The sequence below is a fragment of the Empidonax traillii genome, unplaced genomic scaffold (genome assembly GCF_003031625.1).
Source record: "Empidonax traillii isolate 1590-97213 ecotype Southwest subspecies unplaced genomic scaffold, ASM303162v1 scaffold237:size1322474, whole genome shotgun sequence".
Lineage (NCBI taxonomy): Eukaryota > Metazoa > Chordata > Aves > Passeriformes > Tyrannidae > Empidonax > Empidonax traillii.
Window position 1 is genome coordinate 698,305 of NW_020955430.1, and position 16,658 is coordinate 714,962.

Here is a 16,658-nt window from a genome sequence, read left to right on the forward strand (position 1 = left end):
TTTGGTATCTCATCTACACATCTCATGTCAGGCCAAGCATATTAGACCGGACCCAAGTGGTTGCATTGTTAATAATTTACCAAAACAATATTTTAAGTTTTGCATAGGCACCAGTTTAATTGCTCTTCATTAAATGCACCAGTGGCAAAGTCACCTTTAACACTGATTTTGGCAAGTACAAGCAGAACACCCCTCCAGGGGATGGAGAAAGGAAGCAAGAGGAAGAATTTTATTGAATAGTCTACCAAGACACTTGAGCTTGGAACATCAGAGCATTTTGCAAGGCCAAGTTTTTCAAACTTTAGAAAAAAATAGCTAAGTTGAGGAAAAAGAATTAAGATATTTCAAAACAGGTCAGGTCCCAGCTCCTATCCAGGCTCTGGCATATTGAAGTAGTGAGGTACCTAATTGGGAAAATTAGGTTTGGAGTCAGTCCTCAGCCTTCCCCAGTCCAACACTGCTGATTTTACCTCCATCCCTTTCTGCATAAGGGGGCAGAGTGCCTTCCTGGCACCCTGGGAGCATGGTCATGGCAACACAGGCAAGAAAGCTCTAAGGAAGTCAGGAACTCCTGCTTTGCTCCTGGAAGCCAAGGAAGTTCTTCCCCACAGGTAGCTACTGCCATGAACACAGTTTTAAATTGTTGAAAGTTGAGCAACCCACCTCCTCCAAAGCCATTAGTTAGGTAATTTCTCAGCTGCAACATCTAATCTTTATGAAATCAATAGAGGCAAAGATTTGAGCTGAAATTAGAAACCAGGTCACTGATAATATCATGGGCCATTCTGCATTATTAAGAAAGGTTGCTATATTAGAGAACTAAATTTGTCAGTACTCCGCTGACTAAAAAGTTAGCAAGCCATCCTACCACACTTGTCTTTGCTCTCTAACCACATCTCTAACTCACCAGTAAGAGACTGCAGAGGTGGGGACTTAAATTTCAAGCCCAGAAGAAAAAATGCATTCAAGAAGGAACTAGCAGGTTGCAAACAGTTTAGCTAGATAGCTCATGAGGAAAGCCACTCTGTTTTAACTAACTGTGGTAGGGACACATGTGACACTAAACTTCTCTTTTCACTTGGAGCAGAAGACAACATTGACTGGCTCTTCTCAACAGTCACTCAGCTTTCTAAAGAAACCACATTACTGACTTCCATGCAATTGCTGCTCAAGCAGAGTGAGAGACAGCTGCTGCCTTCAAAAGTCTACTACAGAGAGCGCATTTAAAGCTTGGGTTATATGTGATCAAACCACCCAAATGGCAAAATTTGAAGGTTCTGAACAGTCTGACTGGCTAGAAGACAAGAGATTGCTTCAGAGAACACTGAAGTCTCATTTCTCTCAAGCCAAAATAAAAGGAAAAGCATATTTCCAATATGGTAATACCCAGAAGCGATCCAATGCAAGCAGGGGTTACAACAGTCCCATGTGGGAAGGGTGAGGGTCAGCTAAGAGCAGTTTAGCTCTCACAGCCTCCAACACATCATCATTACAGCTGCACTGCAGTTCAGGGCCTAAAATTTGTAGGAGACACGGTTAGCTAAACACGGTCAGCTCTTTTCTCCAGACAGTTTACTTTTTGCTATTCTTTAGGAAGGTTTTAAGCTGTTTAAAGGTGTATATCTTAATACTTTAAAGATCACATTTCTTCCTGTGGAACAAACAAATTCAGTCATTTTGGAGCTTAACCAGTATTTTGCCCTCAGGATCCACATCATGGAGGCCTAGGGATATATTAAAAAAAAAAAAAAAAAAAAAAGGCAATGGCACAGACTCACCTGCTCCCTGGACTGGGCCCTTGCAACAATGAGTCTCCGAGCAGAGTAAGAGACGTAGCAGCCCAGGGTAGCTGCTGCAACAACGAAAAACGACACCGAGATGAAGAGGATGGTGAAGATATTCATGGAGAGACTGCGCTTTTTCCCCACCTCGATGAGCATTGTCACTTTCATGCCGCTCTGAATCCGGCGGAGGATCTCCATGCCTTTCAGGTTGCCGATCATAATTGCAACAATCTTTTCAGCACCTGCAAAGGAGAAGGGGAATCCATGTAACAGTGTCCAGATGTTGTATCAGAGTCAATGTCTTGGGTGTTGCAGTTCAAGTGCTACAGTAAAGACTCTGGGAAGTTTCTAACTGGTATTTGCAGATTCAACCTGAGCTGATGAAGTACGTGACATCACCATATGCTTGTCCAACTGAAAGGTACGTCCAATTACCTGTGAACTGCATATTTAGAGCATGTTTAGAATTCACTCGTCTCCATAGCACTCCTCACTCCTATATAGGACACTGGTTGTCCTATTTAGACACAACACTTGGGTGATTTACATTTTAACATGCCTTTGAACTATGTGAAGTTAAAAATAAATCCTCTACAGAGTGAGGTCACTGAGGATTGCAGTATCTGTGTGGGGATTGCTTCCTGTAATGGATCTGACTCCCTTCCTGCTCAGCTGCCACTTCTTAACACCTCTTTTCTAAATTTGACAGTACTGTTGAGTACTTCCCCAGACACTGAGCGGTCAAAGCCATAGATCAGCCTTTGCTTCTGTATTCTCAGCAGCAACTGAGAAATTATTTGAGTGAAATTTGGTTGTGAACTATAAATGTTTTTGTGATTTTTCTAATGCAAATTTAGAGGGAAGCAAATATGGAGGGAGGTATGCTCAGCTTTTAATCAGTTGGTGGCAAGATGGCAAACACCATCCTGATTTTAACAATAGGTTTTAATCACTCAGTTGAACACCATGACAAGTCAAAGGAACCAGAGGTTTTACGTAGGAAGAAATTTCAAACAACTCCAGTCCCCAAGCACAGACCAAAAAAAACTGCTTTCCTTTCAGTGACGTGCAAGGGCTTGAGGACACTTAATACCATTTGCAGGAACTTCAGACAGTCCCAATGTAACAGAGAGGCTCTTAAGAGGTAAAGACAAAAAATCAAAACAAACAAAAAACAAACAAGCAAACAAACAAAAATGTAGAAAAGGGGAGATGAGTAAATTATCACTGGTGTCTCTCTAATCTAAATACAAGAAAAATAGATTTGAAGATGAGTCGATCAGGAGTCCCACTGCATTAAACCATCACCTGCACAAGACTGATAATAGACATTGCATGGTGGAAGAAGGAAGACTGTTATGGAAGTGCTATTTTTAGCTAAACCAAACCCAGCCAAACACTTTTATGGGGAGACCAGTCATTTGTCCCTCTGCTAAGAGAAGCCATATCCAACTTTCAGCTAACAAAAAACTAGAAATGGTGCTAAATCACAAAGGCTGTCATTGGAGAAAGTGCTCATTAGTTTTCCAGCTTGTTCACATAAAGTCTGTGATCCAGCATGGCAAGCAAGTCTCCTTAGAGGGACTAAACTTTAATGAGAAGGACATCACACAGAAGAGAGGAACAAATAATTTAAAAAATAAAAATCAATCAAGCTGCAACTACTGTCCTTTAAGATGAACTAGGGCTGATATATCAGTTAGAAAATGAGCCAGAGTCAGGTGTTAGGAGCAAGCAAAGAATTAAGCATGGGTCAAGTCAGAAGCTGAGACACGCTTTCATAAGCGTGGAAGAAAGTGTGAAAGATCAGTCTAAGAGAACGAGAAAATAAAAAGCCTGCCAAAAAAAAAGGTAAAAAAAAAAGGCTTGGTCTGCCCTATTTCCCTTCGCTTCTGCACGTCTCACAGTAAATATAGCTTGTGGTTATGAGCAACACAAGACACAGCGCAGGGACTCCTGTTAATGAAACGTCACCATCAGCCTGCAAAACCACTCCAGCTACTAAGCCATCTGCTGTGGATGAGTTTTACCCTTAAAGAAAAAAACCATCTTCCATTTAAGTCTCAGGCTGATCAGTTCACAAAGATGTCTTTAGATGACGGCTTTAATTCCTCCTGACTCTTTTCACCCCCCAAGATTTCTCTCGCAGTTTCAGCTCTGTTTTAGATAAGCACATGCAAGCAGCCAGCTGGTGGCTTTGACACCGGCACAACAAAGGCAGAAGAGTGGCCAGTTCCATCAGCACCACATTTAGGACAACTGCTGTGCTTCTAGAATAAAAGCATGAGGATCATCCCTGCCCAACACTCCCTGAGCTGCTGGATGGGTCCCATCATGGCAGGAGCTGAAACATGTAACGGTGGCCTTGAGACTAGACCTGGACAGAGACTGGAGCATCATACTGGAAACAAGGTATTTGAGGGGACACCTGCAGAGGTGTCTCAAGCCCAGCAGCTGCCCTCAGCTGTCAGCTTCTCCCCACCCCAGACTCCAACAAAGCAAAAGGAAAGTCAGTTAGTTGTGCGTGGCAAAAACCTCAAAGAAACCCAAGCTCCTTGCCCAGGCGTTGACAGCTTTTGTGGCTCAGGTAAAGCTTCTCCAACAGTTTTTAAGGGACACTAGAAGGTGAAATTAGGCTGCTGCCTGTTTAGCTAATAATGGGCTCACTGCTAAACAGCAACAAGACCTGTTTAGTTAAACATTCCCCAGCCTCTTTCCTTTCCTATTCCCTGCGAAACTGGAGAAGGAAAGTTATTCAAGTCTTTTGACAAACACAACCTGCCTCTGTAGATTTGGAGTTTTGCAGGAGGTACCTGCTGGTCAAAATCTGAAGGAAACGGGTTGACACAGATGAAGCACAAGAACCTCAGCGGTGTGTTGTGGTGGGGAAGAGCTGGGGCACAAGCAGATTGGGCACACAAGCACGGCGCATGGCTGGGATCAAAGTTTTACCTTCCTGTGTCAGCTTGACTTAAATGCAGAGCGGAGTTTGCATCTATTTATACCAATATCAATACCTGTATTAAACACTGCCCTGCAAAGACTTCACTTGTTCTGCCATTACACTTCTGCTCCCTGTAAACACCAAGCTGGAGGTTTGGCAGTTCAGGAGAGAAAAGCAATGTGTAAGGGCAGCGTAGAGCTGGGAGCATTAACTTTTGCATAGTAAACACCTGTCTTTTCATATTCATTTAAGGGGATTATTATAATCCAGTACTAATCTTGTGTGTGCTACAGATAGATCTATCGTGAACCAAGAAAATTGTAGGTTCTGGAGAACACTCACCCCACAATATTTAGCAGATTGCAATGGAACCTAATCAGTGCTTATCAGCAGTCACTTCTAGCAATAAAATCACAATCTCTTCATATATTAAAGCACATCAAGGCAAGGTTCAGATCTCAGGGCCAAACAAATCCCCCGACCAAAGACAACTCAAGAACTCCAGCTCAGCTCCAAGTCAGCTCCTCTACCCCCACTCAAAAGTAGTTTCTCAGCTTTTTCAGGCATTGGAACCATTTTGCATTGTTTAAACCAAGCAAATTCCACTTCAGTTAAGATATGAAAGACCCCTTCATTTAGGTTTAAAGGCCTCAGTGTAGCTTTGGGCAAATTCCACAGATTGTTCTTTTCTTGGATAGCAAAAGCCAAACCCCTCTAACATCTCTATCACCACTGACCATAAACAGGATGTAAAATTGTTATGGGACCTTTTCCTCTTTGGGAGCAGACCAAGCTGCAACACAGTTTGGTGAAAACATTTGACGAAGGCAGTAATTCTGAGGGCATTTTTAAGAAAGAAGGTATAAAAGATGATAAGTGGGCCAGTTATTTCAGGACAAGGAAAACCCAGCATGCCATACACAAGCTCCAACATTTTAGATTCTGTAATTTTTTCCCTCCCTTTCTGAAATTCCAAAGTTTTGCATCATCTTTAAGAGGAGTGAAATTAAGTTTTGCCAGTGTTCTTTCACTTTGTCCAGAGAGTACAAAAAAAAAAAAAAAAGGGGGGGGGGGCAAAAAACAGACTTTGGAGTTTGAATTCTCAAAGAAAGGTCAGGCTCACCTTACCCAGAACAGAATCAATATCTGAAGGCTCTTTCAGGAGATGAAATACAAACTCTCAACTTGATGGCTGTATCTTTGCTTTTATCTACATGATATGGTACTTTCAGCACAAAAGATCAGCACTAGCTGTGTCTCCAGCCTTAGTCCAAGAGGTAGAAGTATTCCCCCGGTACCCCTCCAACCCCAGCATCAGCAGAAAGGCATTAGGAGATCAAGCCATCTCCTGTACTTTAACATGAAAGACACTGTCAGTTGACACTCCAACCATTTCCTACCAGATTAGCACACCTGACTCCTCAGGCAGGTATGAGGAGTATCTGATATACTGGCTTCTGGTTTGTTTGTTGGTTTTTTGTTTTGTTTTTTTTTTTTTTTTAAAAAAAAAAAAGGAAAAAAGAAAAAGACATCTTAAATATTGCTTATCTCGCTGTACTGGGATTTCTGGTGGTTATCAAACAGGTTGGTACAAGCTTAATGTTATCTGTTACAGTAGGAAGGAAAATAAACTATCATTGTACACAGACTGATCTGGTATTACTGACATGACGTAATTCACCTCAGGTGACAGGTGAGCACTGCACACAGAAGCCGTCCTGTCTCAGCACTACACCACTCTAGGGACACCAGGGCTCTCCCTGGCCTCAGACACCATGAAACCAGAGCCTGCAGGCCAGCTCTGCTCTCACCCATGGTACAGTGTGGACAAAAAAGGGTGCTGATTGCTCTCATCCAGACGCACAGGGCAAAATCTCATCAGGAATGTGCCCATCCCCACAATCATCCTCCATCGCAGACACTGTCAGAGGAAACGCCTTTATTGCCCTGCAATAAGCTCTCCCCTTTGCAAGAGGGGAGGGTGACTGAACTCATAGTTCAGTCAGGAACAATTTAAGCCCGGATAAGCTGACATGTTTGTAGGCTTGTCTCTTCTCCTTCCCCTGCTCTGCCTGTTCTCCACTCCAAACATTACCTGGCACCAAGATAAAAGAATTGCTCACTTCCAGGCTATTTTGCAGTTATTTAAAGTAACAGCCCTTGTGACCTCAGCTTTTTGATTGAACTGTCTTCTTCCTCACACTATCTCCTAGGCTTAATTAAATCTACTTTCAGCTTGCTTTACTTGACAGATGGCTCTATGCCTGATCTCTTCCTCCTCCACACACAGCCCTTTCAGCACACAGAGGTAAACATTCACACAAAATCATGGAATGGCTAGGGTGGGAAACAACCTCTGGAAATTATCTAGTCCAACCCCCCTGCTAAAGCAGGTTCACCCAGAACAGGTTGCACAGGATCACATCCAGACAACTTTTGAATATCTCCAGTGAGAGAGACTCCATAAACCCTCTGGGCAGCCTGTTCCAGTGCTGTCACCCTCACTGTAAAGTTTCTTCTTGTATACAGGTGGAACTTTCTGTGTTTCAAGTTTGTGCCTGTTACCCCTTGTTCTGTCACTGGGCACCACTGAAGGGAGACTGGTCTCACCCTCTTGACATCCACCCTTAACATATTTTTTTGTTGATAATAAAACATGTTTCTCCAGGCTGAACATGCCCAGGTCCCTCAGCTTTCCTCATATGAGAAATGCTCCAGTCCCTCATCATCTTCATAGCCCTTCACTGGGCTCAATCCAGGCTCTCCACGCCTGCCCTGAACTGAGGAGCCCAGAACTGGACACAGCACTCCAGATGAGACCTCACCAGGGCTGAGGAGAGGGGTAGGATCACCTCCCTTGACCTGCTGGCAATGCTTTTGGTAATGCACCCCGGGATACCTTTGGCCTTTTTGGCACAAGTGGCTCATGGAGAGCTTGTTGTCCACCAGGACCCCCAGGTCCTTCTCCACGGAGCTGCTGTCCAGCAGCTCAGCCCCCAGACTGTACTGGTGCCTGGGGTTATTTCTCCCTAGGTGCAGGACCCTTGATGAACCTTTTCTACCCAGCTCTCCAGGCCTCACTGAACAGCAGCACAGACTTCTGGTGTACCAGCCACTCATCCCAATTCTGTATCAGCAGCAAAATTGCTCAGGGTGCATGCTGTCCCTTCATCCATGTCACAGATGAATACAGTGAACAAGATAGCAAGACACATGAAAAAGTGTTAAAAGTTGGCAGGAATACTCAGGAATGGAAGGCAAGAAACTATATTTTTAAAAAAGGGGAGAGAAGCATTAGAGAAATTTAAATATGAGGCAGAGCCTTAAAAGAGTAAGGAGAGCCCAGTGAGATCAGAAGAAAAGGAAGAAGAGAAATCCCCTTCTAACTGGTGTTTGTGTTGCACAAAAGGAACTCCTGTTCATGCCCACAGTGGTCTTTGCCTGGAGGAACATGCCACCCTAACCAACACAGCATTTATTAATGGGACTAACAGGTCAGTCTAAGGAGACTCCTCAGGGAGGCCTCCAGATGGGTCACCCAACGTTACTGTGGAGAAAGAAGATTTCCACACTGGGAAGTGCCGGGAAACTTCTACCGAACAGGCTGAGTGTCTGAAGGAGCACATCAAGACTAAAGGTGGTTTTACATGATGTGAGTTTCCACTGGTCCACAGGGGAGATGGAGGTGGAAACAAACCTGCACTCTATTTAGTTTAGATAGTGTTACTATTTGTTGAGTGAATCCAACAACTACCAGCCTTTTTCTTCTCCCCTCTCCCCTTTCTGAGCTTTTAAGACTTACGTAAATGCTCCCAGGCCCTAAATCTTAAAACATTTAAAGCATGAAATCATCCTTTAAAACAGCATCCAAGACAGTAACACTTATTAAGGGCACAGAGATTAACGAGATCTGTAGGACAGCTCTCTTCACGTGCTCTTTGGTCAGTGGCACTTGCAAGAGTAAAGTATCACCTTTCAATCTACCAAACAGCATCTAATATCCCCTGGAGAAACAGTGAGCAACATTTCCTAATGAAAATTCTTTAGTGAATTTACTCAACAGCTTTCAGCAGTTTTGATTTAGTAAATACACTGCTCACCCTCCTTGAATGAGACTGAGCTCACTGCTAAGTATCCCTTGCTCTCCACATGCTGGTGGCAGCTAAGTGCTCACTGGGAGCAAGTGAGTTTGAGAAAGCTAATGGCAAAATGATGTAAGTCAGCACAGTGTAAGCCAGAAGGCATCTGTCTGTGGAAAGATGACAGCTCACAGTGGATACAGTGGGGAACCGTGCTGAGCTGATCACTGTGTGCTCACCAGCACATTCAGGACTGGAGGCAAACAAGCACTGTCATTGTTTTAGGAACATGATGTCCCACACAATGAAGCCTCTGCTACCACAGCTGTCACTTAGGATTTTAATTCATCCTTTCACAACTCAACAGCCCAGTAAACCCAAAGAACAAGGGCACTTCACAGACCGATTTCAGGCTACCTAAAGGGTGATGCCTACCCTGCGGTTTTCCATGGCACAGAGATCCCTAAATTATATCACCAAGAGCAACGGCAGAGATAAGGAGTTGTCAATAGCATTAATTAGTTCTATCCAGCTTCTCAATGCCTCTCCTGCTTGCTCACAGACCTTGGTGCTGTGGGCAGCCCCAACTCACTGTCACACCCCACCTTATCCTGCATCTGGGGATATCAGGGTCACCAGCCAGACCCACACACCTTGGCTGGCTGTATGAATGCCACCATAGCTGTGACATTAATCTACTCCAAACCAGGCAGCCAGGAGAACCAGACTGAGCACATAAAGACAAATTTGCAGCACATACAAATGGAAAAGTTGTTCTCAGATGCAAAGAGCTACAAACTCCAGACACTACAGACTCCAAATACCATCGAGGCACAGCAGACGCATGCAAAGTCCTTCTCAAAAAGGAGTGCTGGTAGGAAGGGCTAAATAATCTGCAGAGTCTCACCTGACCATGGCTAGGGAACATGAGAGAGCAAGCGTCATCAGTTGGACCTCTCATCCTCATTCCTCACCTCAGATGTCCTCAGCACAAGTCTTCATTCACTGCACAGGTGAGGTGCGCTAGTTGTTTACAGAATGCTTACAAAGCCTCAGCACAGCCTGCCTTGGGATTACAGTTCTGACTCAGTCTTTAACATTTTTACAGCTCACATCAGCCTTTTAATACCATAGGAAAGTTTTAGCTTGTTTCTGAAGATCACACCTCATACAAATTTGGAGCAGAGCACAATTAGACACTTTTGCCATACACTGTTTTCTCTAAGCATATGGAGATAAGCCTTTACCTCAGTGAAATTCCTGCAGAACAAGTTAAGTGGCTGTGCTACATATTTAACCTTTCCTTCCCCTTTCACCCACTGATGCAAGTTTACACTTGAACCAGATCTTGTTAGCCTGAGACACGCTGTTACTGCTTTAGCCAGAATTATTTAGCTGTGTTCCCCTAGAATAAGCCCTCTTCAGATCAGGCAACGTGCTTCTCAAATGTAGAGTTAGAGAAGAAAGAAACCCAAGAAAAATTTTCACAGTTGCTTTCTGACCTGCAAAGAGTCCTTCTCCACCAGCTGCAGGGACTTACAGAACACCAAAGAATGTTTTCCATGGGTACCACCTCAGCCCCAAGCCACCTAACAGCCTAGTTCTACCTTAAGGCAAGGTCCACCTTTAAAACAAACCAACTCTTGCCCTGCGCTTTCCCCCCACATGCTGCTGGTTTTCTCCAATCAAATGTCTTTTTCAGAAGGTCAATAGAGATTACAGAGAGGTGCAGTTATGAGCACACAGAACTGTACTTTGAAACCTTGCTCAGCCTGCCACAGAGCGGTACCATCTTCTTAAACTGCGCACAATTAAAACTCAAGTTTGCTAATTGATACGAGTTTGTGCTTATAAAAGCACAAAGTAAATGTTACTTTGGACTCCATTAAATTCTTGGCATTCTACATGTTAAAGATGATTTGGCAGGACTTGATCATATCTGATTTGGCTATTTATTTTGTTCTGTTGTTTTTATTGTCAGGGTGGTTTGTTTTGTTGGGTTGTTTTTGTTGTTTTGTTGGGAGCTTTTTGGGGGGTGAGGTTTTGGGCTTTTTGCTTGTTTGTTTGTTTTGTTGTGTTTGGGTTTTTTTGTTTGTTTTGGGGGGGGTTGTGTTTTTTTTGTTTTTTTGTTTTTTTTTTTTTAAGTTGGCACTCCAAAAGCTTATATCAGAGCACTAATTTGAGCAATAAAGAATTCATCAAATTAAACATGATAAGAAAAAAGTCTCTGGAAGCAGGATGAGTAGGACAAACACTGCTTCAAATACCGGCCCATTTAAGTCTCTAAATGATAAAGTTGCTTCAAAAGCCAAGTTTGACAGCTCCAGAAAAAAGCACACAGCACTTTTAGATAAGGTTCTGTTACTAACTTGGTGTTTTGTTGCTACCAAAGTATGCATGTTGCATCTATGCATGTTGCAAATGCATGGCATGTTGTGCCATACCTTTTATCAAAGCCCACCCACCGAGATCTTCCTTCTCTGCCAGGGCAGATGACAGCTACTGCCCTCAGCACTGCTGGCAGGAGGAGATGCTACCCCAGGCACGTCAAAGCTCTTGAGGCTTTTGCCCCAGCAAAGCCATCTCCCCACCACTTCCCATTGCTTCAGCTTGGAGGAAGTGCTTGGCCTTGTCTGGTTTCACTTGATGGCATATGATAGCCCCAGTTAGAGCAGAAATGAAGCCGATGAGGAAACCCAGGCTGTGAAGTCACCGTTAGCACAGCTACAGCCGTTACAGCCACAGCGGGAGCTGCACCTGCACAAAAACGGCTCTTTATGAGCAGGGCCACCTTCACCGCTGCCTCCAGAAGAGCTGGGGCATCCAGTGCCACCAGCAGAGGCCAGGAGACCCATCCCAAAGCACAGTTCAGCAAAGGGCAGTATGACCAGCTCTGACCTCCTAAGTGAGAGGTGCAGTGCTGTAGGCTGAGCTCATCAGCATTACACAAGCAGAATCCTGCACTTGGCAAAGCACATCAGGACTTTTAGCTCGCTTCGCCTTGGCCGGGCTGTGTTCAAAGCCTGCAATGTTTGTCAGGTTTGACTGGAGAGCACTGGCTCCCAGCAGGAGCAGAAGGCAGGGCTGGCCCAAGCACAGCATGTCACCAAACCCCCTAAGCAGAAGGAAGAGCATTGCTGTGAGAAGAGGCAAGAACGGGGACTTGCAGACTAACGTGATGATAGAGAGGAAGAACTCAAGTCCAGAGAAAAGGGAGGCTGGAACGGGAAAGAAAGTGAGGGACTAAAACAAGGGCGAGCAACAGCAGCAACAAGCTTAGCCCAGTAATTGTGCTAGGACATGGCAAGGAGGAGTCACACAGATTAAATATGTGGTTTGACAGAAGCTGTCTTCTCCAAGCAGTCCCTGTCCTATTTGTCTGCAGTTCAGCTGGGAAGTTTCAACATGCCCTCGAGCCAGTAACCCATCACACAGGATAATCAGGACAGCTAGAGCCACTCTGACATAAGTGCCTCAGCAGAAAGCTTAAGGACAGCACAGGAAAAGGAGGGAGCTCCTCTTGGAGCAGACCCTGCAGAGAGCACATGGCTTATTTCGAGAGGCAGCTCCTGGCAAGGTTAAGATGCTTTAAGTCTCCCAGTGGCCAGGATGGAGGAGAGGGCAGCAGACATAGCCCTTCCCCTCAAGAACAGGTTCAGCAGTGGCCTACCCAGGCCAGCAGTGCCAAGGGAGCTCCTCCAAGAGCTGCAGGATTAGGCAGGCACACAGTGAACAGGGCTCAAGGCAGGGATGCTCCTGTCAGTTCAGCAGGAGGAACTCGCCCAGCAATAGCCAGATCTCAACAGCATTTGTCAGCTGATGACTTGATTACATAAGAAAGCTCTGCCTCAGAAAGGCCTGTCCAGACTGTATGTTTTGAATTCTTAAAGCAGAGTACCAACCATCCCTACAGCTCATTAAGATTGCACACAACAAAAATCCAGAGGCAGCTACTGTTTCCTTGTCTCACCAGAACACTTGCCTTCATAGCTAAAGACAGAAATCCTCTCCACTCCAAGAGTGGTGCTGCAGGGATATCATTATTTTTTTAACCACTCAAAGCCTGAAGATGCACTGTTCATTTTGACTGTTTTATTTCAGTCCAGAAGATGTGGCTTCCCAAAGCAGTGCCACTTCACAGAATTCCAACATGCGTATCTGTCCAACAGCTGGGCAGAGCCACCAAAGCCACTCACCCTGCTCAGGTTGTCACCAGAAGGCATTCACACGGCCTTCAGCCTAGGGCTGTTTCTCAGGTAACATTAGCCTAAACACAGTCAAATCTCATTCTTCATTTGAAAGATGGGCAGGTCAGTGAGAAAAAATGAAAAACTTCTAGCAAGTAGGAAACTTGCTACAGCAAGAGAAGAGGGGCTCTCTCATCAGCCTCTCCAAACTGGAAAATAACCTTTAAAGGGATTCAGCTTCTTCCAGTGGAAGTGGCATTTTACTGCTGAAAAGTTGCCTATGGAAGAGTCTCGTACTCAGTCTATTTCTGAGCTGGTTAGTTCAGGAATAGGGAGAAAGGATGTCTGAGCGTGGAAACGCTGCCTATTTCACTGCCCAAATCAACTCCACAGACTTAACAGGCTTTTAAAAAGACAGCATCCATCCCCACTGGTGGATACCAACTCAGGCCAGAAAACCAAACCAAGTGGAGACATCGCCAGCCCCGCACACCTACAGCCCGGGCCCAGCCCGGCTCGGCCAGAGCGCTCGGGAAGCGCCCGCTCGCCCTCAGCCCCAGCCCCAGCTTTCGGGAATGATTACTTATTAATCAGAGGAAAACCAACAGCAGCCACAGCGCCCGGAACAGCACCGGCCAGGAACTCCCCCGGTGCGGGAGACATTCCCGGCTGTTACCGAGGAGCCGCGCCGGGATGTGCGCCGGGAGCTGAGCCCGGGCAGTGCCCTGTTCCCGCAGCCGCTCCCAGCGCGGGGACCCCTCTTTTCCCAAGCCCCCCCCCGGCCCCCGGCGCTCACCGTGGTGGGACATGGGCAGCACCTCGTTGCCGGTACCGCGGTAGTTGTAGATGACGGCGGCGGCGGCGCCGCGCTCCGCGGCCAGGCGGATCTTGTCGGCGAAGGAGCAGCCGCCGCCGCGCTGGATGAGGGCGAGCCAGCCCGGGGACCCGCCGGGCGGGGGGGCCCCGCTGAAGTTGGTGAGCGCGTTGCAGGCACTGAAGGCGTCGGGGCTGTCGGGCAGCACCAGCAGCCCCTCGGCCGACTGCAGCGGCGAGTCCAGCCCGTACAGGCCGCTCTCGCCCGCCTCCCACCCGCTCCGGTTGCGGTCCGCGCCGCTCTCCCACGACACGTTCAGCCAGGCGGTCCACGCCGCGGCCGCCGCCGCCCCGCGGGGACCGGGCTGCGGGGCTGCACAAAGCAGCGCGGCCAGTGCCAGCAGCGCGGCCCCCGACGGCATCCCCGCACGGCCCGGCCCGGCCGCGCCGCCGCATAAAGCCGCCGCCGCGGCCGCCGGGGGAGGAGCGGGGCCGCCCCTGCCGCGGCCCGCCCCCCGCACGGCACCGCACGGCACCGCACCTCACCGCCCGCCGCGACCCCCGCCGGAGCGGAGACCCTTGAGCGATGCGGCCCCCACGGTGGGGAGGGGGATGCGCGTCCAGACGTCCCCCCCGCCCGATCCCCTCTCGGGGCAGTGCGTCACCAATTTTTCCCGGGGGGACGCGGAGGGTCACCCAGCCCGGGTCACCTCTGAGAAGTGGTGGTTTGCTGAACATTCCACAGCGAGCCGTGTCAGTCCTGCCTGGAGTTTTTGGCTTGTGGAGTACTGGGTTAGCACTCTTCACTCACCGGCCATTGGTGCCCCTGCCATTCAACAGATGCTATAAACCTGCCACTTCAGCCAACAACCCCTTTTTCTATTTATGTACTGGTTGTGTTTGCATGGTTAATTATTATTTGATCTATGGAGCTCACAGTTAGCAGTCCTGTTTCTCCAGGGCCTTGCAGTTATTTCTACGGCAGCCAGTGTGCAGGCACCAGTCCCTTGCTCTGGCACACACACGTTTTTGCCAGATTGTCCCACATCAGGCAGTGAGGTCAGAGTGCTGGCAGTCACTGCAACTATGAGTGTGACATGCAGTAGAGCCCTGCCAGGGAATTTGAGGCAACAAAGGAAAATAACAGGAGTAAGAACAACATTTCGAGCTCCTCCTCTACACAGAGCTACTCTTCTGTCTGAGAGGCCCTGTTTCCATCAGCTGTTCTGCAGGAATTGCCCCTAGCCCCAGGAGCTGCTCAAACACATCCCCATGCAACCACATGTCACTACCTGCAGGCTGGGACTCTGGGTGGGAGCCTATTATTGAGAAAGGAATATTCCTGGGCAGTGATTGCACGGCACAAGATCAGCTGCTGCCTGTGCAATTGCCAACTTAATTAGTGTAAACACAGAGTTCAACCCTTAGCTGAACCGCTTATTTTTACACCAGGCTTTGGGCTGAGTCTGAATCCATGTGGTTGATAATCATAACTTGCTGTCCACCTGCACTGCCCATTTCCCATCCCTTGCCCTGTGCTAGGAGCATCACACTGAGCATTACACAATCAAACCCAGCTCAGGTTTGAAGGCCTCCCTGGGTGTAGGCTTTGGAAAGAGCCCACTCCACTTCAAAATCAACCCTGTCCACCAGCATCCACCCCTGCCAGCACAGCAGCTACAGGTTTTGGAAGCTCAGTAGCACAGAGAGATTGTCTTAGTTTTGCTACTGCAATAGCAGCATGCAGAGCAGGTAATGAAGAGCAGATGAAGCAATTTGCTCAAGATCAATATTGCTAAATACACAAAGCTTACTAAGTGAACCCTTTGGTCCTAACCTAAACAAACCTCTCATTTTCTCATTCCACATCTAAGTAGAAAACTTATTTCGAAACTAACAGCTCTAGCTATAATCAGAAGTAAATCTGTAAGCAATCAGAGAGAGATGGTTTTGTTTTGAAACTTGTTCCATATAGGGGCAGCGAACAATTTAACACCCCTCTGAAAATATAACCAAGCCTTATGCAATCAACAGCAGCCAATCTGCTCAGCCTCAAATGCCTCCAAAGCTATAAGGATGTTTAGCTGTGGTGTTTTCATGGAAGGGGCTTGGTCAGATGACTTGCTCCAGAGTAGGGAAACTAGGTGTGCACTAAAGTATCCCAAGTTTTTAAGCCATCTGAAAACAAAATTAAAATAGGAAAATGGAGCTTGTCCCTGAGCTTAGGCGCTATTCAGAATTAGAACAATTTAGTGAAAAAAAAAAAAGGCAAGATCTAGCTTGCAAAGCACATACCTCTGCTGCAGACACTTGTAGGTTCATTTGTGTCCACTAACCTCCAAAAATAAACTGGTGCCTCCAAAGCAGGCACTAAGGCTTTCTCTACATCACTCTCTAAAATAATTTGCAAGCTGTACAAGTGAAAAGCAGTACTAACTCCAGAGACTCAACCCTTTGCCTACACTGCACCAAGCTCAGAACATAACAGCAGGGTCTTTCTTACTAAGCACTGAAGTCAAGGCTCAAATTGCATAAGACATTGTTTTCCCCATCCAATTTCTGGATGAGAGCAACCATCACCCACAAACACCCCTGCCTCCTCAGAGCCCAGCTGGGCTGTCCTGAACCGAACTGCAGAGAAAGAAATGCTTGGGTTTCACCACTTCACACTCTTTTACTCACCAGGATGCAACATCGTGAGAGGGTGGTTGCCTTTTTCTTGTGAATTGTAGATCACAGCTGCTGTTGCACCCCTTCTGGTTGCCACCTGAATTTTTTCAGTAAAATTGCAATCCCCTCTTTCGATCAGTGCTATCCACGGCTCGCTGGTGACGGTGAACTCAGTATTTTT

The 16,658-nt window shown here is 46.7% G+C and overlaps 1 protein-coding gene across 2 annotated transcripts in view; it reads right to left on the reverse strand.

Moving 5' to 3' along the window:
• RNF128 (ring finger protein 128, E3 ubiquitin protein ligase) overlaps positions 1–16,658 on the reverse strand; it is a 32,477-nt gene that overhangs the window by 7,967 nt on the left and 7,852 nt on the right. Inside the window, exons 2-3 of one of the 2 annotated variants that reach the window (XM_027888389.1) lie at positions 16,490–16,654; positions 1,779–2,026 (exon numbers count right to left, since the gene is read on the reverse strand). In XM_027888389.1, the coding sequence (XP_027744190.1) occupies positions 1,779–2,026; positions 16,490–16,654 (413 nt within the window). Of the gene's footprint in view, positions 1–1,778; positions 2,027–13,790; positions 14,245–16,489; positions 16,655–16,658 lie in introns of those variants that run through there. The other variant, XM_027888390.1, reaches the window with a different exon arrangement.